The sequence below is a fragment of the Balaenoptera ricei genome, chromosome 5 (assembly GCF_028023285.1).
Source record: "Balaenoptera ricei isolate mBalRic1 chromosome 5, mBalRic1.hap2, whole genome shotgun sequence".
Taxonomy (NCBI): domain Eukaryota; kingdom Metazoa; phylum Chordata; class Mammalia; order Artiodactyla; family Balaenopteridae; genus Balaenoptera; species Balaenoptera ricei.
This window is the reverse complement of record NC_082643.1, coordinates 832,970-858,361: the sequence shown is the minus strand read 5'-3', so window position 1 is coordinate 858,361 and position 25,392 is coordinate 832,970. Positions and strand designations below refer to the sequence as shown.

Genomic DNA, 25,392 nt, shown 5'->3' with positions numbered 1-25,392 from the left:
TGTCATTCTGACTGATGGTGCTTTTATTTTATTTTATTTTATTTTAATATTCTATTGAAGTATAGTTAATTCACAATGTTTTGTTAATTTCTGCTGTACAGCAAAGTGCTTCAGCTATACGTGTATATATTTTTTTCATATTCTTTTCTATTATGGTTTATCACAGGATATTGAATGTAGTTTCCTGTGCTCTACAGTAGGACCTTGGTGGTCATCCATCCTATATATACTAGTCTGCATCTGCGAATTCCCGACTCCCACTCCATCCCTCCCCCATCCTCCTCCCCCTTGGCAACCACAAGTCTGTTCTCTGTGTCTGTGAGTCTGTTTCTGTTTCGCAGATAAGTTCATTTGTGTCATATTTTAGGTTCCACATATGAGTGATGTCATGTGGTATTTGTCTTTCTCTTTCTGAGTGACTTCACTCAGTACGATAATCTCTGCATTTAGGTTAGATTCACACATTTCTCTTGTGTTGCTGGGCAATCGTTCTACACCTTTGTCCGTCCTGCGTCCCACTCTCCACGACTCCACTGGACAGTATCTTCTTTTAAAAGCTTGAGCATCTTTCCCTCTGTCCTCGCTCTCAGGAGATGCTTTTGCTTCCTGTTTCACGAGGAGAATACCAGCAATCACGAGCTCTCATCGTGCCCTTTACCCACCTGGCCCTCCTTCCTGCAGCCTGGGGGGGACCTTGGGGAGCCCGTGCCGGCCTGACCCCTCCCTCTCGTCTTCGTCTTCTCGGGGGGCTCCCGCACCCCCCTTTCTCTCTTGCACCATCTTAATGTTTTTGACCTTTTATTGGCCCACGTCCCTCAGCACACAAGTAGGCTGTTATTTCTCCTATATTAGAAAGCAGTCCTTCTCCCGATCCCACGTCCCCCTGCCACTCCCAATCCTGTCGTCTGCGCTCCGGTCAGCAGCTCCTCTCAACTACCTTTGTGTTTGCCGTCTCTGTGTTTATTCTCTGCTAAACCCACCCTCCTCAAGCTTTTCACCCCGCCCTCTACCAAAATCACACCTGAAACGTCTCCAAAGAACGCACGCAGTCGTCCCTCAGGGTCCAGGGCAATTTCTTCCAGGACCCCCTCGGGGACCAAAATCTGAGGGTGCTGGAGTGCCCCATATAAAATGCTGTCGTACAGGCATTGCTAAATCGAGTGTCCGATTCTCTGATCAGTCCTGTCATCAGTGTTGGACACAGCTGATCCTTTATCTTTTCCCGCTGAACACTTTTTCTCCTGCTTTCTAGCGCGTTAACACCCGTTCCAGTTTCCTCCTAACTCAGTTCCCTGTACTGCTTCCTCCTTCCTCCTTGGACATGGAATTATGGGAGTATCCCTAGGGTCATGCCCTTTCTTTAATCAGGACCTCTCTATCCAGGCTTGGAAGCTATGATACTTACCTCTTCCTCATCAAAACTCACTCATTCGGCAAGCTCAGCCCATCGCGTGGCTTTTCATACAATCCGGAAGCCATTGGCTCCAAAATGTAAACATCCAGCCCCTGTGTCTCAGCTAAAACCCTTTTTTGTACATCCACGTGCCTCCTTAACGTTTCCATTTGGATTTCACTGGCATTACCTGCTAAGTGCCTTCCTGAAGTCTGCTTTCAGCACAGCAGTGGGTATGACCCTTTTCAAACATATTCAAATAATAACACGCCTTTGCTTGAAACTCCAACTAGGGCTGCCCAAATTAGCGAATAAAAATAATTGAATGAGTATATGTATTATCTTAATTGCATAATTAAGATGCTCTTAATTGTGGATGCATCTAATTTTTATAGAGTAAAAGTGTTAGCTTTTACTAACACTTTTACATGTTTTAGTCCCTCAGTCCTCTCTCTGAAGTCAGCTGAAACAATGAGGATTTTTAGGGAGCAAGGTAGGGGTGAAGGGTGTAAAGATGGTTCCAGAGCACAGGATGCTTATAGCAAAGGACGGCAGAGCAGAGGGGCAGGGTAAGGACAAGACAAAGAAAACAATGTGGGAGGATATCTATACATTTACCTTGAACTTTAATAAACTCAACTGTGACTTGGCCTCTCCTGAGTAGTCTAGAAATTCTAGTGCAGAAATCTACTGGTTGTTTTAGTAACCCCGTTAGTTGACTCTGGTTGGAAGAGTTTTACCTTCTGTATCCGTGTGATTGTTGCACTTTTTAGAATCACACTCTCAACCACTCTCACAGACAAAACTGTCCAGTAACCCCCTTCCTGCTCCCGTTCAGGACGATAAATGCATCCAGGAGGTACCCTGCTTATCAGGGTGATGACCGGAGAGTCTACTTTTTTTTAAGGATTCTTTTTATTTCTTTCTTTCTTTACTTGGCTGCGTCGGATCTTAGTTGCGGCATGTGGGATCTTTCATTGCGGCATGCGGGCTCCAGAATGTGCGAGCTCAGTAGTTGCAGCGCACGGGCTTAGTTGCCCCGCGGCATGTGGGATCTTAGTTCCCTGATCAGGGATCGAACCCGCACCCCCTGCATTGGAAGGCGGATTCTTAACCACTGGGTCACTAGGGAAGTCCCCAGAGAGTCTACTTTTAGATGTTTATTAATCTTAAATTAGGGAACAACGAAGGAGATCTCAGGCTGCCTGTTCTCTCTCAGCCTATGTGTGATGTCAATTATTGTTTGCCTTACAGTTTAGCTCATAGGGGCAATCTTATCCCTAGGCTGTTAGAGCTCATTTCTACATTGTTCTATGTACACTGAAAAGTACTGGCAGTATGACGGACCGTTGGTCATACATACAGTATAATCCCATTTTTAACAGTCTTCCTTTGATGAACATTGAAGTTTTTATTTCATTTTGATTTTACTCTTCTCTAATCATATTGCTACAAAAAAAATCCTTGGATTGTACCTCTGATTATTTCCTTAGGATAAATTTCTGAATATAAACTTACAAGATCTTAGAAAATACCATCAAATTGTCCTTCAGAGATGCTGTGACATTTTACTCTGTTTCCCTGTGGTTTATGGGAAGGATATTCTTGCCCTCTCTCTACCTGCAGTGGATATGAATTCTTCTGTCTTCAAGTTGCTCTTCTTCATTAGGCCTCTTGTATTCTGATTGGAGATACCCACAGATTTCTCCCCTTATTCTATTAAGCCCTCTTCTAATCAACCTTCCCATAAATCCACTATTCTTTCTTCTTCTTTTTTCTCACTGTCCAACTGAATCCAGTTCTCCTCACTTCCTGCATCGATGCTCCTTTCCCTGGAAGGCCCTCTCTCTTCCTTACCTACTTCAGTGAAAGGTCAGTAAATCCAAGGACACAGAAGGCCACCTATTTAGTGACTACAGTGGCCTCTTAACGTCCCTCTCCTTGGCCTTCCATCACTTTAATGTTGCCCATCTCACTTGTCAAATCTCTCTTCCCTCGCTGCAGAACCACTGGCGCCTCAGGGCCCCTTCAGCCCCTGTGACTTCTGTATCCTGGGAACCAGTGCCAGCTCCCCCGCCTCAGCGTCACAGCTCAGTGCTGGGAAATCCCGATGTCCTCCCCTTGATCGTCTTCTCATTTTTCTTGCACTCTTAGTCCATGGCTGTAACCAACATATACCTGTGAATAACTGTCAGTTTCCATCGATGGCCAGTCCTGCATATGTGATGTCGGGGGTGGGTGGGGGGGTGGCCGTGTCCACACCCCACCACTCCTCGCCGTCAAATGCCCCAACCTGAACGCTTTCTTTCTTCCATCCTCACCTGTTTAGTGCACCCTGGAGAGGTACGTCATGGGCAGCCCACTCTCTGAAGCTGGAAGCACTTGAGGTCATGCAGGACCCTTTCCCCGCTTTCCCTCTTCTCCATCAGCTACCCGATCTCGGTCTGTCTCTCCACCCTCCACCACCTGCTCTCCCGCCCGATGGCAACACCTCTGCTGCCCTTCCTCTTCCTTTTAACCCAACACCTTTCTGTTTCCCAGTTCAGGTTCTTTGTAAATATCCGAAGTGCCCCTCCTTCTCATCTAAGTGCTTTCTTGTTCTCTAAGCTCTAGGTTAACTTTCATCTCTTCTTTGTAGTCTCCCCTGATTTGTTCAGGCAGAGTCAATTGCTCTCTCGGCACTTAGTTTTTAAACGCTGCTGCAGTCCTTACCCACGAGCGTAGGTTTGCCCATCAGAAGCTCAGTGGCTGTTTGTCTCCATCACTTCCTGCAAGCACCTGAGTCGTCCAGGTTGCAGAGCGATGTTACTTTCATCTGCCCCTATTTTCAAAGCCATGTCTTGCTTATATCAACAGAAGGAAAAGACATCTCAGGTGTATTTGGGGATGATGGTAGCAACTTTTCACAAAATTTTTTTTTTTCGCCTTGTGTGATTTTTTTTTTTGACCTGCCCAGAATGCTGACCACGTGACACAATTTCATTTTAGTGCAGTGACCAGCGCTAAAGAACATGATGAAAGAACATATAACTGCTTATACTTTTATTTTTTGGAGATGTTGGGATGTGTGGACAGTCATTGAAGACTTTGTAGCGTAATAGGAATGTCACGGAGCGATTAAAATTACGAAAGACAATGACTTCACACTCCATAAAATAATTGTTCTTCATGTTCCTCCATGGCTGACATGAACACTGCATGCTGACTAGTTACTTTATAGAAGTTTGTTTTAATACAATGCCATACAGTGTAGTTAAGATACAGTTACACAGTGGGCCTGACTAGTGAAATCCTGTGCTTTTGGTGAGGTTTCTATTTGTCTCATTTCCTTTAAAGACTTTTTAGGCAAGGACTATGAATTCAGAAAACTGAAAACTAGAGATGTTAGTTATGAACATTATTATGGTTTTTTTTTAAGTTTCTCAGCATAGAGTTTTTCATGGCCATGAACATACCTAGACTTGCATTTACCGAACTTGTTGTTCTAAAATGCCCATTTCACTCCCCAGAACAGCTACTGAATATAAATCTGTTTTAGGAGAGAAAGAAGTTTGAACAAGGGGCTTCCCTGTGGTGCAGGGAAAGCTGTGTCAGTGTTATAGGAATGTTGGGCGGGGTATCAATGAACATGGACTAAATAGCTAATGTCACTCCATACAGCACAAAAGAACATAAATCAGGAACTAAATTTTATAATTATTGATTAATTGATTGACTGATTGATTTTTGGCTGCATTGGGTCTTCGTTGCTGCATGCAGGCTTTCTCTAGTTGTGGCGAGCGGGGGCTACTCTTCCTTGCGGTGCGCGGACTTCTCACTGTGGTGGCTTCTCTTATTGTGGAGCATGGGCTCTAGGTGCCCGGGCTTCAGTAGTTGTGGCACACAGGCTCAGTAGCTGTGGCTCGCGGGCTCTAGAGCGCAGGCTCAGTAGTTGTGGTGCACAGGCTTCGTTTTTTTGCAGCATGTGGGATCTTCCCGGACCAGGGCTTGAACCCGTGTCCCCTGCATTGGCAGGCGGATTCTTAACCACTGCGCCACCAGGGAAGTCCCCAGGAACTAAACTTTTAAAGATAATTGTTTATCTTGAGTAAAACTGACATAGTGGGGATGATGAAATGTACAGTTAAAAATGTGTATGATAATTCCTAAGTCTGTACAAGGCTTAATTGTTTATTAAAATTTTTAGTGATACTGTTTTACTTAATTCTTAAACAATTTTCTGAGGTAGGTAGTATCATCCCTGCTTGAAACATTGATCCCTACAGAGAAACACATAAATGAAGTGTTCATTGTGTAATTTATGCAAATGCTCCATTTTCTTCGGCCGGTGGGTATGGCTCCCCTACTTTGAAGAAGAGACCATCTTTTCCATCATCTGCTTTCTGCAGGAGGGCTGGGGAGTGCCTTCCACCCGATGGAAGGAAGGATGCCAGGGGAGGGGAGGGGAGGAGCAGATTTCAGGAGGCGTAAGGAGTGTACAGAGGTTCATGGAATCTGTACAGACCTCTCCCGTTGGGCTCCACTGTGAGTAATCTATAGCATCTTTCAAACAAGGCTGTTTTGCAAAAGTATAATGTTTAAAAGCAGATATATATATTTCTGGAAAAGTAAAACTTAAAAATTAGTATTTTTACTATACCCTACGGACCATCTGGCGTAGAACTGTGTAAATTCAGTCAACAAAGGGAAAGACAAAAGAAAACAGAGAGGCCAGCTAGAAGGCTATTGCAGGTGGTGGCTTGGATGATAGGATGGTAGCAGTGGAAGTGGTGAAAAGCGCTCAGATCCTCTTCGGGGTGTCCCGAGACCAAGTTCAGTGTTGGCAGCAATGTCCCAACACCAGCTGGGGGAACCACCTTCCACTCAACTCAGACCCCTCAGGGTAACAGAGCTCAGTCCTACAAGACTGCTTCCCCCCCAGCCTCAGAGACCAGGCACAAGCCCCGGCTGTTACCTGGGCTTCTGACCCACCAGCTACAAATGGGAGGTTCCAACAATCCCCTCCGATTCCGGCTGACAGTCATGAATCCAGGTTGTTACCTGTGCTCTGACCCATGGCCCCCTCCTCAGATTCCATTAATTTGCTGGAATGGCTCAGAGAACTCAGAGAAGTATTTTACTTACCAGATTATCAGCTTATTATAAAAGGATATCCCTCAGAACAGGCAGATGGATGTGCAGGGTGGGATATGGGGAAAGGGCTCCAGGCTTCTGTGCCCCATCCAGGCACGACTCTCCCCAAATCTCCACGTGTTCACCAACCCAGAAGCTCTCTGAACCCCGTCCTTTTGGGTTTTCATGGAGGCTTCATTACATAGGCTTGATTGGTCAAATCATTGGCCATTGGCATTAGATTCACCCACCTGCTCCTCTTGCCTCCTTGAAGGGGCATGGCGGGTGGGGGGGGGGGGAATACGGGGGCAGAAGGGGTGACCAGAGACTTGAAAGTTCAAACCCTTCTCACCTGGTTGGTTCTCCTGGCAAACAGCCCCCATCCTTAGGTGCGGCCAAGAGTCATCTCATTAACACCACAAAAGACACCCTTATTGCTCTCATCACTTCGGCAATTCCAAGGATTTTAGGAACTCTGAAGAAACAGGATGAAGACCAAATCCATATTTCTTACTGTAAATCAGATGATCACAGATTCTAACCCTAGTCTGGTGGTAGAGCCGAGATAAGGTGGGATGCGGGGTGAAGGCACAGGAGAGGAGTGAAGAACAACTCCACACGATGGGGTCCATCTACTGAGGAAGCACAGGGTACAGGTTACAGAGAGGAGGATGGTGGTAGTGTGTAAGTTGGAGGGAGTGCCTCGAAACTCTGAGGTCACTAAAGGAAGGAACGCAGACAGAAGATAGATGAGGTCCAAGCATGGACAGACTGGAGGTGGGGTGGACCCAGCAAGCACAGCTAAGGAGAAGCATCTCTCCAAGTGGGAAGCAAGTCTGCAGAGCCTGGTGTCGTCATGGAGACAGAAAATGGACTCTTAGATTCAGCCTTGAGGGGTGGGGTGTCACCGGGGACCTTCATACTTTACGTACACACTGATTATTTCCATTAGATTATCTCATTTTACCCCTCAAAGTAACTTTCTGAGGGATTTTTTATTACTACGCCCAGTTTCAGCTACTAGCTCACACTCGTTATATTGGCAGGCCATTTTAAAATAAATAACTTGGGGCTTCCCTGGTGGCACAGTGGTTGAGAATCTGCCTGCCAATGCAGTGGACACGGGTTCGAGCCCTGGTCTGGGAAGATCCCACATGCCGCGGAGCAACTGGGCCCGTGAGCCACAACTACTGAGCCTGCGCGTCTGGAGCGTGTGCTCCGCAACAAGAGAGGCTGCAATGGTGAGAGGCCCGCGCACAGCGATGAAGAGTGGCCCCCACTTGCCGCAACTAGAGAAAGCCCTCGCACAGAAACGAAGACCCAACACAGCCAAAAGTAAATAAATAAATTTATAAAAATTAAAATAAATAACTTATACTATTGTTTCTTGCCCAAAATAAAGTCTTCCACCCATATAAAATCTGAATGAGGTTGAGGGTCTTACCTGACTATTAAGCTTATTGAACAGATAATTGAAAATATCAACCAATACAGGCGCCATTTCTCAGCTAGATCCCCACAAAGCATTCCGAAAATTTCCCTTAGTGGCTGTTAAATGATGCATTGAATAAATATGGAGCTGCAAGAGAAATTTCTGTAAGAAAGAGCCTTAAGGATTACGGTTTGAGGTGCACATTAATTCTAGTGTTTCGGGGAAGGCGTGTTTTTCTTCTAACAGTTCTTAGCTCACCTTCTCTTTCCTGTGAAGTGCCTTCCTGTGGGTCCTTTCTTGAGCACTGAAACCAAGCAAATCCGCAAGCATTCAATATAACAAGATTAGGGGAAAAGTCGCGTGGTGCTTTGTCGTCAAACGCTAGTAGCTGTAGATGTTGTCTCAGCTTTTTAGGGCCTGTCACATTTTTTGATTCAGAGGAATCCTTTTAAAAATCTCAGTAGGAAAGAACCCTTCATTTTGGCTTCGCCCGCAGATGCCATTGTGGAAAAAGTCCTCGGTGCCGTGTTATTTAGTTGCCCCATGGAATCCTAGCTTTCAGTCTGGATCATTACTGCTAATTCACAGTTTTACCTAGGAAGTGGAAAACTCTGTGTGTTGACTCTGATTCACCAGCCCGCAGTCAGCTGTCTCGGGAAAGCGCTGGTTTCCAGGAGACCTCCCACCCTTTAACTGGGGTGACCTCAGACCAGGAACTTTAGGTGGGGAGGAGTTGGGGTAATGGTGCTGTAATTTGTAAGTCTAGTCAGATGGCAGCGGTTCTCAAGTTTCGCACCGATAGGAACACTGGGCCGGTAAGAGTCTCATCCACTAATTTAGTAAGAAACTGTGCTTATAACATAACCATTCGGCTTTTTTTTTGAAATTTAAACAAAGCTAGCCATCTCTTTTCCCATATTTGGGCCCAGACAGAACACAGCTGCTACTCAGGGTTTGCCTGAAACCCTGAAACTCCGGGAAGCTCAGCTTCAGTTTTGAGCCTTGACGTGACAGCTTTTAAGTGCTGGAGGGTAAACATGGTTCCCTTTTCAGCCTGGACGGTTGGTCGCTGGGATCAGCTGTGTAGACAAATCAAGGTTTATTCCATTGCCATGCTCTCTGAGTAAGCGCTGCTCAGTGTTGAGACACGACATGAATACACTTGGCCACTTTCCCTAGGATTTCTCACTTAAATATATAATCTGCCTCACCCACACAGTATTAAAACATCTGTTCTGGAGTAGGAATGCAAGCATCTGATTTTCTTTGCTGGCTTTAAAATCATTTAAAAACATAACCCAGATAACTTTTGGGACAGATTCAGATAAGAGCAGGGGGAAAGGAGGAAGAAGGGTGTTTAAATGAATTGTTCCAGAGCATTCTCGTGTCTTTGCGGCACTGCCCGTCAGACGTTCCTGGCAGAAATTTTTGTCTGCAGGCCCCGTCTGCTTCTTAAGCTCTTTAAAAGGCAGCCCTATATTCAATATATCAGCTTGACATGGTGTAACGGAGACTGGAGACACCTTTCAAAGTGATGTAAAGCAAGGCTGCGAGGCTGAACTTTTCTTTTTTCTTCTCTTCCCACACCTGGATGATTACTTTGTTGTTCTTTTGTTTTTAGTAACTACAACAGTAAAACCTAATCCGCATTCCTAACCCTTCTGTTAGGTATGAATGAAGTGAAGCCCCCTTATCAGTTTGAAATGTCCTGTGTGCCTTGGCTAGGAAAGCTGCAGCATAAATCTCCGTAGGCCCTAAACATTTTGCAGCAGTTGCTATGCTACTCAAGGTAAACATTGGTGTGTGTGTATTTGTCCAGGGAAGGTTCATTGTCAATGTTATATTTCTAAATTTGCACTCACCACAGAAATACTAATAGAAAGGCAAGCTGCGGTTTTCTCAAGCTGGGTATTTATTGTGGAATTATAAGCAGTTCGGATAGTACTATTCCAAATAGGAAGTCAGCTTTTCTTTTTCTAAAAAAGAAGATGATAATTAATGCAGAAGGTATCTAAGTAGCCATAAGAAAATACAAAACCACTAAGATGTTGATTTTTTAAATGAACCTGGAGAAGTCAACAGAGAAACTTACTTGCTGTCTTGAGCTTGTAACACCGATTCATCGTGGCCCTTACTTTGTCCAAACACATGGGCTGCCCATTATGTTTCAATAATAAAAGTAGAAATATGTTTGTTTTTCAGTTATTCTTTCATATTAAGTTCCCTTTTTAGGGTCCACACTCACCAGGATTTGTTTGATCCTTGCTGAGTTGCTTATGTGATTCGTAATAGCCAATTCTCAGTTTGGCTTTGTTTTTGCAAAGGGAAAAAGTCTCTCCTGTGAAACAAAATACTTGGTTTGTAAAGGTTAAGCTTCCCAAGGGCAAGAATTTTGGTCGGTTTTTCTCACAGCACCCACATGATGGGCTTTTTAATAAATGTTTGTTAAATGACTTAATGGACACGGTATAATATTAACCTTCGTTTGCCGCTCTGGTCGATATGAAGTTGGGAATTCCATGACATGACAGCATGTTTTAGTTTGCCGGGGCTGCTGCTACAAAGTACCACAGGCTGGGTGGCTTGAACAACAAAATTCATTTTCTCACGGTTCTGGAGGCTGCAAGTTGGAGATCAAGGTGTCAGCAGGATTGACTTCTTCCGAGGCCTCTCTCCTTGGCTTGTAGAGGAACACCTTCTCCCTGTGTCTTCATGTGGTCTTTCCTCTGTGCGTATCTGTGTCCAAATTTCCTCTTTTTTCAAGGACCTCCTCTTACAAATTTCTTCTTCTTACAAGCCCAGAACTGGGATTGCTGGATCAGATGGTAGCTCTATTTTTCATTTTTTGCTGACCTTCCATACTGTTTTCCATAGTGGCTAGACAAAGTTACCTTCCCACTAACGGTTCATAAAGATTTTTTGGAAACGACACCAAAAGCACAGCAATCAAAGCAAAAATCAAACAAGTAGGACTTGATCAAACTAAAAAAGCTTCTGCACATCAAAAGAAGCACTCAACAAAATGAAAAGGCAACCTGTGAAATGGGACAAAATATTTGCAAACCAAGTACTGGACAAGGGTTGATATCCAAAATGTGTAAAGAACTCATACAACTCAATAACCAACCAAACCAAACAAAAATCCAATTATAAAATGGGCAGAGGAACTTAACAGACATTTTTCCAAAGAAGGTGTATAAATGGCCAACAGGACATGAAAAGATGCCCAACATCACTCATCGTCAGGGAAATGCAGGTCAAAACCACAGTGAGGTATCTCCTCACACCTGTTAGGATGGCCGTCATCAAGAAGACAAGAGATAGCAGGTGCTGGCGAGGGTGTGGAGAAAACGGGCCCTCTTGTATCCCACAATTACATGGAATTCTTAAATGTAAAAGCTGGAAAGAATCTTAAAGGTCACTGGGTTCGAGCAGCCATGCTTCACAGAGGGGAAGACTGAGGCTCACATGGGTTACAGTATTTGCTGAAATTCCCTCTCCTGATGTAGTAGCGTCAGGGGTAAGTGCAGGCTTCCCGACTCGTGGTCAGGGCTCTTTGCTCGTGTCATGCTGCCCCTCAGAACGACCCTCACCAAGGAATTAAAAAGACCTCATCTTGTATAGGATCATTACACACGGTCCTGACATTCTAGAAATGGTTTGACAGGACAACTCATTGCATAGAGATTTCAGAGCTCTTTTCTCCTCTTTCAGGATCTGTCCTTACAAAGTCATATAGCCAAAAGAGTCTAGACTAGGATTAGGTTATCCGCCCAGGTTATTGCTGCTACACCGAAGAGAATAGCAGAAAAGCTTTTCTCTGGCTTACTGAAGTAGGGGTATTGATTTAGTTAGCTATGTGCATTACAGAAGCCAAGAAGCTCTGCTTTTTGTTTCTGAGCATCGGCACCCACTAAATACCCAGCATAACCCATAGCTTAGTGATAAGCATCTATTTTCGTGGCGACTGAGAGAGCTGGGGGGTGGGGATAGGCAAATCCAATTCAATTCGAGGCACTTAGCCCGATCGTAAGTACTTTTACACAGCAAAGGTATTGGTAGAATTTTCTAGACACTAAATATGAGAGCAAAGCCTCTAGGCTTGTACCAGAAAGAGGAGTTCTTAGTTAGAGGAGAAATTAAAGCTTCAAAAAAGTAGAAGATATTTTTCCCTCTAACTTTTTTTTTTTTCCACTGCCCCCCTTTTCTCGGAAAAATCCCTTTAGACAACTTAGAAAAGCAGAACTTCAAAAGTGAACAATTTGATTGTTCCTTGAACCAGTGGGTGGGTGACAGTCATGAGGAAGCCCTTAAAAAAGAAAAGCACTGCTTCCTCTGTTCTGTCCCGGGATTGAATCTTTGAATCCAGAGGAAGTGAGTTAATTCTCGCCTCCTGTTTTGGGTGGGAACTGCTGTGTGTGCGCCTGTGTGTATGAGGTTATCTTTTTTAAGCATTGTCTTATTTTAATTTAAATATTTAGAAGTGTGGAGATTTATAACATCAACCAATTATCTGCATGCAGTAACATTTGCCAAGCTGTTTTTTTCCCCTTTGTCATTCGAGGGGATTGATATTCTGATACTTCATTGAACCCAAGATGGGCATATTCTGTTTGTCCAACATTACAGACTTATTTTGTTTTTCTTTTTCTGTGTAACTACTTTAAACTTTATCTCAGGGGTCCTCATTTCAGTTGGAACTTTTCATTGTTCTTGAAGGAATGCTCTATACGTTTCCAACAGACTTGGAAGCAAAATAAGCCAACCCCAGAGCATAAATAACAATTTTATATCATGCCTACAATATACATCTGCACTCTGACACTTTAATGAATACTGTATACTTTTTGTATAGGCTTTCTCTACTCTTACCCTCTGTGTGCAGATTGACACGTTTGATTTGTTTTGTATCATCACAGTCATAACTCAGTTATCCTTTGAGTAATGCTGACTCTTTTCACTTTACATAAACATACACATTTTGGCTTATAGTTTAAAAATTTGCAAAACCGCTGCATCAAGTTTTTCACATTATAAATTTAATCAATATTCACCAAATTGGTTAAATTAGTAGTGAACACGTTTATTAGAGAATTGCTTATTTATATCCATACTGTACTTATCAGTCACAATAGTACTCTCTATCAAAGCAATATTGCATTTCTTGGACAATTAAAAACATTCTGGTAGTAAAGAGGAATATATTAAATGTGCTTTCTACTCTTAAAAGTTGGATAGAACAATGGAAAAACATCTTAGTGCTAATATTTTAGCCAGAATCTTGACATTATTGAAAGTAGATCTTTAAAATAAGAATGAAATCAGTGTTGACCAAAGGTGCCACATTCATTTCTGCTGATTATCCTCTATAAACCCCACCACCACCGTGGGCAAGAGGGGCTCGGGACCCACAAAGCCATGAGTCCCAGCAGGGGCTGGGTCTGCCCCAGAGAATGGACGCCCTTTTTTTCTGATTTGGCAGAGTACCCTCTGCTTTTCAAGCCATGTGTCCACAGGATAGCCTGGAGAGGGTCTTTTCCAGATTGACCCAATTGAGGTGTTTGGGGAAGCAGTGGCCCTGTTACTCGGGAAGGTTTCATGGATGGATTGGGTTTCAAGAAAGGCTGTTAAAAATGGTGAAGATTTATTATGTGGATCACAAGACGGAGAGTTTTGCCCATGGGAGCGGGGCAGCAACATTAGCATGGGGAGGAGTGCAAGGTCAAGGTCAGAGGAATATGGCATGTGCAGCAGCCAGTGAGTAGACTAGATTGATTGGCACAGAATGTGCCTGTCTTTGATGAGTGGAAGATTAGATGCGAAAGGTGAGCGAAGGTCAGGTGGTGAGGATCCTGAGTGCAGGGTGAGGAATTTGGATTTTATCTTCCAGATGAGAAATCACTCTAGGCATTTGTCCAAATTCATCCCGTGATCAGCGATAACTTATTTTAGGTAGATTAACCCAGGGTTATGCAGCATAGAATAAAAGGAATAAGAAAGAGTAAAGGCAGGGAGACAAAGTTAGAGACTGCTAAATGTAGCCCATCGTTTTCAGGGTCTGCCCTGTATCTGAGTTATGAGGATGAAAAGGAAGAGCTGATAGGATAGTTTTTTTTAATTATAGCAAATGTTATCATTTTTACCTGATCTCTAGAAAGAATCCATACTTACTATAGAAAATGCTGAAAATATGGATATGTATAAGGAAGAAAATGAAAATCACCCATTCTCATTAAAACTATAGACGAACACTCCACATTTCAGGCACTTTGATTTTTCTTTGTTTTGTTTCAATGTATGTATGTTGAAATCATGGTATAATAATGCTGTGTTTACATAGCTTGGATTTCTTGTCATTTACTACATATTAGACATTTCTTTTTTAATAAAAAAAATCCTAGAAGACCTCATTTTTTTTATTGCAGTATAGTTGATTTACAGTGTTGTGTTAATTTCTGCTGCACAGCAAAGTGATTCAGTAATACATATATATATATCTTCTTTTTTCAGATTATTTTCCATTATAGCTTAATACAGGGTATTGAATAGAGTTCCCTGTGCTATACAGTAGGTCCTTGTTGGTTAATCTATTTTATATCTAATATCCTGTATCTGTTAATCCCAAACTCCTCATTTATCCTCCCCCCCGCCCCACTTTCCACTTTGGTAATCATAAGTTTGTTCTCTATGTCTGTGAGTCTGTTTCTCTTTTGTAAGTAAGTTCATTTGTGTTATATTTTAGATTCCACATATAAGTGATGTCATATGGTATTCGTCTTTCTCTGTCTGACTTACTTCACTCACTATGGCAATCTCTAGGTCCGTCCATGTTGCCGCAAATGGCATTATTTCATTCTTGTTTATGGCTGAGTAGTATTCCACCGTATACATGTACCATGTCTTCTTCATTCATTCATCTGTCGATGGACATTTAGGTTGCTCCACATCTTGCTAGAGGGCCTCGTTTTTAATGCCTGTCCCACTATTTCAGTTTATGACTGCAGGGTCATTAACTATTCCACTATCATAAATTTAGATTGTGACCAACTTTTTGTTATTATAAACATTACTATAATAAACATCAGTCAACATGTTTTATTCCATACTATTCCTTTTCCTTCTTCTTCTGCAGATAAACAAATAGATAAATTAAAAAAATTAAGTGGAGCATTTGTTCCTGTATTTATTTTGGCTGTTTTGATTTCAGTTCTAATCTACCACTCCCCACTTTTAGTCCACTTTAAAAATTGGGGAGGGGAGGAGGGTGCTTCTTAATGAACTTTTCCTGAAATTATTACCTCCTTCTGGTGCTTGCCTTTTAAAATGGTGTATTTTAATCCATTGCTCTATACATGAGCATTTAGGTGGTTTGCAGTTTTTCTCCCTTTCAACACTGTGATGAATTGATATTCATGTGCACATATTTCCATGTGCACAAATAAAAGGATATAACCTCAAAAGTGAATTACAGGGACATGGGACATATCCATCTTCAACTTTAGCATCCTGTGTACATCAGTTACATTAACTACAGTGATACCAATATATACTCACTTCTGCAGGCAGACCAGAAAAATTCCAATTTACCCACATCCTTGGCAATCCTTTCCTTTCAATGCTCGCCCATCTCCTGTAAGTGAAATAGTATCTCTTTTTTTGTATGTGAAATATCTCACTTTCTTTTGCATTTCTCTGATAACTAATGAATTTTAGCATGTTTTCATATGTCTAGTGGCCATTCAGGCTTCTTGTCTGGAATCTGTCCATTTTCTATTGAGGTGGTTTTTTTCCGTATACTCTGTCCTGTGACAGGTGTATGGTTTGCCAAGGTGTTCTCTCAGTGTCTGTATTTTAACTCTGTTTATTACAAAAAATTGAGGCAAATTTATCAAAGTTCTCTTTTATGGTTTGGGTGTTTTCTATCTTGATTAACAAGTTCTTCTCCAACGTCAAAGGCTTTAGCTTTTCACTTATATGTTGTTTTCTTATTCTTTATGGGTTAATTACTTTACATTAACGTTTTAATTCCTCTGACACACATTTGTATAACTCCCAGGTGATTTTCCAGAATGAGGAGGATGAAAAGTTGAAAACAAAAGAAAAATTTGGTAAACTCGGTTACGGCTTCCGTTGTTAAGTCCATAACTGAACTACGGAGACATCTTCTGTTTCGTGTACACAACAGATACCCACACCTACCATGGTTTGTGGTAACGAAAGTGAATGTCTTGCCCATTGGAAATCTTTTCCCACAGAAACTCCGTCCAAGTTCATCTGCATGAAGTCTTTGCAAAGTAGTTTACTGCTCACTGGGGTTGAATACAATTTCACTTCCAGGTGTTTTCGGCCTTAGTCTGCCTACCTAACCTCGTGCGTGAGTCCAGAAGGAGCACGTCGTTTTTAAAACGGTTGCCGTCTGACACTGGGTTCGTTTTACTTTCAGCAGTTCACAGAAACTGTGAGCCCTTCCGTGCTACCCGCTGCAGCTTTGCCACTGGACCTGCTTAACAATGCTGTCACTGCCTTTAGCACCTTGGAAGATCTGATTCGGTATCTTGAACCAGATAGATGGCAGCTGGACTTAGAAGATCTATACAGGCCCACCTGGCAACTGCTGGGCAAGGCTTTTGTGTTTGGAAGAAAATCCAGAGGTAAGCTCCCTCTTCAGGTTAGAACCTCATTTAAGTTTCTTAGCAGCTGATGTTTCCGATTCTTCTGCCATACCTTCTAATGAGGAGGGTTTAAAATTCTTCCCCGATAAGTTTAAATAATCCACCTTCTTAACATTTGAGCATATTTACATATTAAATAAGAATACATATAAAAGGAGGGTTTGGAAGATTAAAAGAGATGCTTTTGCTGAAAATTCCTGTTATTTCTTTAATTCAAAAATATCATTTTGATGAAGTCCCGTGCTACATTTCGCAAGAAACATTGCTTATTCAAACTTAATATTTGGGGTATATTGATTCAGAGATTCAAGGGAGATTATCGTAGCTGCTAAGCCAGGTTTAGGGCTAGAAAAGGGGAAAGCTCTATTAAAATCTGTATCCACCATGCCCCCATGAGTCAGGATTATATCAATTTCCATTTCCTAAGCCTAGAAACTTTTCTAAATCATATGAAAAATAACAGTGGCTCCGCAGAACACAGAACCGTAGTTTCCAAGATAGAAGTCACTGCAAGAAAATAATGCTCTAAAGGAGCTCACACCGTGATAATTTTTTCTATGTAAAGATGCTTCTGAAATGATCACTTTTGATCCTATGAGCACATCCGCCTTCAAGAGTGAAAGTGTTGATAATTAAACTTAATTCCACATGGTCAAGAGATTGGAAATAATGTTAGCTGAATCTGTTCTCAGGTCAGGTAACTTTGCTAGTCACCCTAAACTTGGAAAGCATCCCTCTCAAACGCAAATGAAAACGTAACTGGGTAGTTATAAAGCCCTCAGACAATCTGTTTCAGTCTGTCAGAAACTTTGAAATCTACCCAGGGTCCCTTTAGAGAATGGAGGACAGAAAGTCTGCAGAAAGTCTGTAGAAAGCGCAGTGTTTAGTTAATTTGAGCGACTCACAGGGGCAGATTGCATCAGACTGGTCAGAAAGAAACCCGATTCCTGCCCTCTCTTGCGGCCCTTCTGATCAGGACTTACATCTCAGAGGATCATGTTCGGACTTGCCCAGCACGGTATTCTGCTGGACCAGCAGCCCTGGTTTCTTCTCAGCGATACTGGAAATCGCTGTTCACGTCCAGAGGCAGCTGAATCTTGTCCAGATGCTGAAAACGGTTACATATTTATAGGACGTGATCGTGATAAATAACTCACCAACAACAACACTTCCCTTCCCTCCCACTTAGGAAGGGGAAGATGAAGATTTGCAAGGCTGGCTGAAACGCCCCTGAATAGAGCCTTTGTTAGCAAATTTGAGGTAGATTATCCTGTGGATCCATAAGAAGCAGAGCGAGTCAACCGGGTTGAGCTCAGATCTAGTTTTTTGACAGCCGATCTTGGGATAGGAGCCTGAAAATCTCCTCTCTATCCCTGCCTTTATGCCTGTACCTCTCACGCGGTGCTCAGTGAAGATTTGGCCGGAGGCTAGGGTGTAATTTAAAAGGCCCAGCGCTGAACCAGATCTTTCAAATATTCATTTAACACTTTCCAAATTGAAGCCCTTTGCAGTTTGCCAAAACTATTAACTTTTTAAGCGTACAGTAAGTGTGAGCAAAGCAGTGTATATTTTTGGAACTCTACATAAACTAAAATGCAGGTGTGGGATAACATCTCTATAGACAAAACCAACTCCCCTCCCAAGAGTCTTTCTACAAAGGAAGGAGGAGTAAAACATTTAAAAGCTTCTAATTAGAGATTGAGATAGATTTTCCACAGAATAAACATATCACAGGGTTACCACATTCATCTTAGAAAGACCACCCTCAGATTGCATTACGTTAATAGAATATCCTTGGGCTGAGTGTCTGAAAAGAATGAACGCTGACAAAGTAAAATGTGATCATAATTTTTTTTCAATCAGTGTTATTCTTTTTAGGAAAACTTGCAATATTTATGAATCCGAACAAGAAAATAGGCATTAGAAAAACAATTTTTATTGACGACAGGCTTCAAATCGTCATACTTTAGGAAGACAAGCTAATGCATGTACTGTCTTAGGAGCTTGTTACGAAAAGGAAATAAAGCATCTGAAGGCTAAGGTTACTTTACAAATATTTTGCAGAGGGAAACGTCCACAGTATTACAGTTAAGTTATTAAAACGTATGTGTTGGTGCATGATCTCTCTCTCTCTCTTTGTTTTTTGACTAAGATGTTCTACCCAATGTTTGGAGAATTTGTGACACCAATCATGGTCACATGACTTATTCTAATGATGCTTAGATGATTTGAAGCCCTAGAAGCAGGAAGCATAAATTTCAAATAACATATGCTAAGTGTAAAGTCCTTACTTGTATTTTTAGCCCAGAGGGGACTGTATTAATGTCTTTCCTTTTCTTTATTTGCCCTTTCTTCCTCTGGTTCAGCGTGTTCATTCATACCTTACTACTACAGAAAAGAAAAACCCATATTTTTTAAGTCAGGCTTAACTAGTACTTAAAAAGGGCTTTTGACTTTTGTGTCAAACATGATCGATGAGTGGAAGCTAAGTTGAAAGTCTGTTTAAATTTTCACATTGTAGCAGGTATCATAACTTGGTTCACTTGGGAAATCCATCTAACCTTTTATTGCGGTTAAGTAAACATTTTAAAGCAAACATATACAGACTCATTTTCTAGTTTCATGAAATAGTATGTTTAAAACTCTTTAAGGTAGATGAATATCCTTTGAAAGCTAAGAGCTTCATTCACATTCTAAAGAAGTATAAATCTTAAATAAGCATTAAAAACTTTGGCAACTGGCCTTTGTATGTGTGTGCCTGGTTTAGGTTTTCTCTCTCCTTGCCTAGATGTTAACTTCTGGCAACAAGATTCAAAGAAGCTCACATACAGCTTTGACAGTGAAAGAGCTGTATGTACGTATATAGACATAGGTTAGGGTTCGGCAAAATGAAATGAGGTAAAATATGTGACATCATTTAACCTAATTATCTCATTAATTTTATTAGAGATAAGCTTCTCTTTAATGGCCCTCGAAAGAATGAACTCTTTTCCTCTTAAATATTTAAAAGCTTTACTGTCACAGCGTCATTTTTCAGATGAAAGGGAAATCTTTAGATACTCAGATAAAACAGTGATTTTCTCTTGAGTTGGAAAAAATAATTTCTAGCTGAATAAGATGTTGAAATGAACTTATTGAATTAGCATTTCCTCCGTGTTTCCCTTACTTGACCAAAGTTTTAGTCAACCATATGGTTTACGTGTGCTTATAATTGACAATTGCATTTGCATAAGCTGTAATATATTTCTTGAAAATACTTACATTGGCTTCCTTTGACATTTTAGAAAAACTTGGCCACATACCCAAGAATTACCTAGCTAAGAAAACAAGCATTTGATTCTTAATTACCTTGTCACTTTAAAAGTATTTTAAAATGTCTTAATTTTTAAGACTGGGTTATGTAGTGATTATTATTATCTGAAGCTATCTTTAACCAGAAAATATTATTTATAATGTTGCCAATATTACTGAAAAGGTATTTAACCAGATTTAGTATATTTTAGATAGTATTCCTAAATTTTAATAAAAACTTTGTGTTTGAAGGAAAAAAGCTCTGATGAATTATATGTTATTCAAAACTTCACTTTTACTGGAATTGCTTTTATTTGAATATTTCTAGGGGAAAGAAGGCAAAGCTATAAAGCAGAAATTAAAATCATATTAGAATTGCTTATCCTAATAATTATCAGCTACTTCATATGTTATATATAAGCTCATGTTAAACATGATGTGTTATTTTGATGTAATTTAACTGAGGCAGTGTCGTTTTGTAGTTAAAAACAATGGTTCTTTAGAATGTACTGCAACAATCTAATGAAAGGCTATTTGGTTTAGTCTTCACATGTAGGTGCTCTCTTAAAGAATAAAACACAGCATAGTTAACTAAGTTACTAAAAGAATAGAGACAGTGGTTATAAATTAGACATTTCTTCTGCCCTTCAGGAGAGTAGAAATCTGAAAAGGAGTCTAGTTAAGCTCAATTTCCAAGTCCAAAAATTTCTCAACGCGCCAGAAGCAGTGCTTTCCAACAACTTCTGCGCCTTTAAAACGTGTCCTTTTCCCCACTCCTGGTCCACTCAGCCGTCCTCAGAAATTCATTTACTTCACTTCCTTTTCACACTCTATGATTCATGTTGCCAGGAAGATTATAGAAGGTCCTGTCGACACGTGTCTGTACGTTGCTGCTTCATTCATTGCGGGAGCTTGTCATCCTTCTAAACATCGCATCTGTTTTTTCATCAAAGCTTTCGTCTTACATTCTGTTCTTCCCTCCCACGCCCCCCTTGTTTACTTTTTTCCAAAGGTTAAAAGGTGTAGCCCCCTTTTCCTCTAGAAAGTTTCCTGTTTGTAGCTGGTAACTCTTCTGTGGGCTCCATCCTCAACACTGCACAATGCCGTCCCTTCCTCCGTCCCTGGGTCACAAGGAAGCTCTGTTCGCCATGGGACGGAAAGCCCAGCCTGCGAGCTGCGTCGCCCTAAGACCTAGTTAAATAATCAGGGCTCCTGTTGGGGCGATTGGTCGTGGGGCGGGCTGGATTTCTGTGCGCGAGAGCGAGCGCGAGGGCGCTTGGTGAGACCGCAGGGCTCAGCGCGTGACCTCTTCCTCTGTTCCCCTGTGTGCCGTGCCAGTGCTGGGCCTGAACCTGCTCAAGGAAGAGGTGCGGCTCTACAGCTGCACGCCTCGCAACTTCTCCGTGTCCATCCGGGAGGAGCTCAAGAGGACCGACACCGTCTTCTGGCCGGGCTGCCTCCTGGTGAAGCGCTGCGGCGGGAACTGCGCCTGCTGCCTGCACAGCTGCAGCGAGTGTCAGTGTGTCCCCAGCAAAGTCACCAAGAAGTATCACGAGGTACGGACAGCCTTCCCCTTCCCGAAAGGTGACAGGCCAGCCTCTCTGAAGTGGATTTTGGCTTAGAGAGGCGATGTCACCTTCACGAAAACCAGACCAGACAAAACCAAGGTTTACCAAAGAGCTCAAGTTTTCATTTATTATTATTATTATTATTATTTTAAATTTATTTATTTATTTATTTATTTATTTTTGGCTGCGTTGGGTCTTCGTTGCTGCACGCGGGCTTTCTCTAGTTGCGGCGAGCGGGGGCTACTCTTCATTGCGGTGCGCGGGCTTCTCATTGCGGTGGCTTCTCTTGTTGCGGAGCACGGGCTCTAGGCATGTGGGCTTCAGTAGTTGTGGCGCACGGGCTCAGTAGTTGTGGCTCGCGGGCTCTAGAGTACAGGCTCAGTAGTTGTGGCTCACGGGCTTCAGAGCGCAGGCTCAGTAGTTGTGGCTCGTGGGCTCAGTAGTTGTGGCTCGCGGGCTCTAGAGCGCAGGCCCAGTAGTTGTGGCGCACGGGCTTCGTTGCTCCGTGGCATGCGGAATCTTCCCGGACCACGGCTCGAACCCGTGTCCCCTGCATTGGCAGGCGGATTCTTAACCACTGCGCCACCAGGGAAGTCCCTGTTTTTTAATTAGGACCTTGAACTTAGGAAACCAGACATCAAGGATTTAGAAAGCTTGTCCTCTGATAACACATCATGGGTACTCAGTGGAGGTTTTCTGTCTCATACAAAAAAGAAACTGTTTTTCCAGGGGGAGAAATGGGTGAAACTTTTCACCTCTTCAAAATATGAAGGGAAAATATTTTAAAGACAAACTTGGAGATAAATTATGGTCTATTTTGGAGAAAATAAAGATCTTTAATATTTATTTTTCCATTTGGGGCAATTCGGGCACATAAATTCCAAGGGACATATTCATAATTATACTTCCTGTTATTTCATCATTTATAGTTTCCTCTTATTCATGGTGCCCCAAATAGTATGTTAAGCTTTCCATGGATTCTTCATCCTTCCCTTTATTCCATGGAATTAAGGAAAATACAATATTAAATGTTAGTAATTATTGTTTTTCAGAGCCTTGGGGACCTTAGAGCTTATACATTTCAAATTGTCATTATCCCCGGTGATACCCACCCCCCTCCAGTCCTCCCCAGAAACACCTAGCTTTCATACATCCGGAAGCAATCCCTTCTTGATGGCTCACCTTCAGTTTTTACAAAATGTCTTTTACCAACTTTAATTTTCACAAAACCAAACCAAAATCTACCTCCTGACTTCATTTGGATATGGCTTCATTCATTTTCATTTTTTTCTGCTAAATAAAAGAATAACACAAACTAAATACCCACTTAATAAATGAAATGATTTTTCCTGTGAGTGAAGACGTCGGTGAAACCCTCATCTGTGGGGTAATCTGAGCAGGTAGTGTCATAAGCTGCACTCACGTGACCTGGTTGCCCGGCTCTTCCCCGATATTGTGTTGGCAGTTGATTAAGTGGGAGAAAAGCAGTGGATTCCAGACAAGGTCCCTGTTTCCATCCTAGATCGACCATTAACTTGCAACCATCCACAGGACACTTAACCTTTGTAAAATATGTGCAAACTATGATAATCTCTCAGGGTTTTCCTAAAGGTGTTATTCTCTGACAATTGTCAGATGGCAATTTTTAGAAGATGACATCCAAAACTGGCAGTCTGGGATAAAAGTAGGACTGTTGGCTGCCATCCTCATGCTTCACTTTTGTTTCTACACCACACGCGTCTGAAGATCCTTGTGCTGGGAACGGCCTGCACTCTTGTTCAGGAGGAGGTCCTCACGAGCTTGCGGGAGCCCCAGCTCCGCTCTGCCCAGAGGACGGCTTGTTGCTACTCTGAGAACTGGGAGTCTAGTCAAGGAAAAACCCTTAACATGGTAGTTTTGTTACCAAACCAAACTCGGGTCTGCTTGCCGGGGCAGTAAAGCTGCTGAGCCAGGTCGTGGTGAAGGAAAGTGCAGTATTCATTGCAGGTGCCAAGCAAGGAGTCCAGGCAGCTAGTGCTTAAAAGACCCCAACTCCTCAAAGGCTTTCAGGGACAGGTTTTTAAAGACAGGGTGAGGTGTGTGATCAGCTCGTGGACACTCTTCTGATTGGTTGGTGATGAGGTCATCGGGAGTCCACATCATCAACCTCCTGGCTCCAACGGGTCTGGGGTCTACATGCTTGTGGGCAGCATGCAGTTAACGTCTTCCCCCTGGTGGAGGTTTTGGTATCTGCAAAACAGCTCAAGGGACCTGACTCAGAATATCATCTGTAGCCCGTGAGGAGGACCTAAAGGTCCTTCACTTTGCCTAATGACTAAACTGTTATTATTTTGTCTTGCCGTACTGTTTTCCTTTCTTTCTGTGTTTTCTCATTTCTCTGATCAAATGACTAGAGTTTTTCTACAGACAAAAGACGGGCAGAGGACATGCGGCCGGGCAGGCGAGGAGGTCTGCTCTGGGAGGGCCTCACAGGGTCCTGCTCAGTGACAGCTCTAAAGTGCATTAAAGTTAAAATGCCTTAAAGGATAGGCAGATCTTAGAGTTGGTAGGCATAATGTAAAAGAATAGGGTGAGAGTAGGAGTTAACCTGGGGTGATCTTTCCCCACCTAAAATCATTTCATTTTGAACTTTCTAAAGCAGGGACTTACTAAGCAAAGTGTATTTGGGGACCTGATTTAGCCAACAAGTCTTGGGTTTATGACTCACCTTGCTACGACCTGTAAAACCCAGAGCTTTTCTAAACAAGCTTATCAGATGCTGAGTTGGTATCATGCTTCTGGGGCAGCTGGATCAGTCCTCAGATCAAGTGTATCCTCCCCCATCCTATACTTGTAAATTTCTTTTCAAATACCATTAGTTTTAGGGTTCTCCAGAAAGTTGCCCCAGAATGTGCAGTCTCTGTTTTAAAGTCTGAGATAAAGTTCTTGTGCAGGGAAAGGCCACGGTCAGTGCTTGGACACTCACTGACCTTCTTCCAGAATGGTATTGATTTAGCCTCTCCAGTCTTCAGGTGGGGTTGATTTTATGTGTTATCTGCATGCGCACGCTTAACAACTTTGGATGCTTATCTAATTGTATGACCATGTAGTGCAAGTTTCCCACAAATATCTCTAATGTGTGTGTGCAGAAATATACATGGTTACCCATTCCACATTTCTCATAGATATCTCCAATCCAATCATCTCAGTTCTCTTCTATGGGAATTATACATTTTTCTGTGATAGTTATTTTGTTAACCATCAAATTACCCTATGAAAAAAGGATTACTTGTTTGGTGTAATTCATGATTTCTGAGGCCTAGATTTTTCTCAGTCTTATATTTTGGAAGTAAGTTCTGAGTCTAGTACTACTCCTAAATAAGTGAAATTTTTTGAAAACATAATTCAAAATAGTTCTTAAGTCATCGAAAACCATTAATCTGGATCTAGAGATTTAACTCATTCAAAGTTAAGCCCATCTTGGGCTTTAATTCTTTTTGATGAACATTGCTCCAATTTTCAGTTTAAAGATTATCCCACTTCATGGACAAGGCAGAAGCAAAGATAGAGCTTAGGAGTTTTAATTTTTCTCTCTTCCATCCAGCTCTATTATACCAGCTTCCCTGCACATTAAGCTGACGTGTATCCATTTGTACCACTACAAATATAACTGAGTTATTCCCTCTTTTGCTTTCCTTTAGCATTTTCCTTGAGTTTTGTTCAACCATTGTATCAAAAATAAGTTCACAGACTTAAAAAGTCTCATAAAATATAGCATAATGATATTACTGTAGTAGTGTTTTGGTATAATATTACAACATAATAATATCATTAAGATTGATTCTTCGTATCAGTCACCAGATACTCTTTACTGGAAGCCATTTTAGCCAAAAACAAAAAATGGTTTTTCTTAGTTTCCCCGTCTCCCAAATAGGAATTCTCAGA

The 25,392-nt window shown here is 42.0% G+C and overlaps 1 protein-coding gene across 3 annotated transcripts in view; it reads left to right on the top strand.

Annotated features, from left to right (window-relative positions):
• The window catches only part of PDGFC (platelet derived growth factor C), a 219,344-nt gene that overhangs the window by 189,042 nt on the left and 4,910 nt on the right, over nucleotides 1-25,392 (top strand). For 2 of the 3 annotated variants that reach the window (XM_059922333.1, XM_059922335.1), the window contains exons 4-5: nucleotides 16,381-16,588; nucleotides 21,239-21,456. In XM_059922333.1, the coding sequence (XP_059778316.1) occupies nucleotides 16,381-16,588; nucleotides 21,239-21,456 (426 nt within the window). The remainder of the gene's footprint in view (nucleotides 1-16,380; nucleotides 16,589-21,238; nucleotides 21,457-25,392) is intronic. The other variant, XM_059922334.1, reaches the window with a different exon arrangement.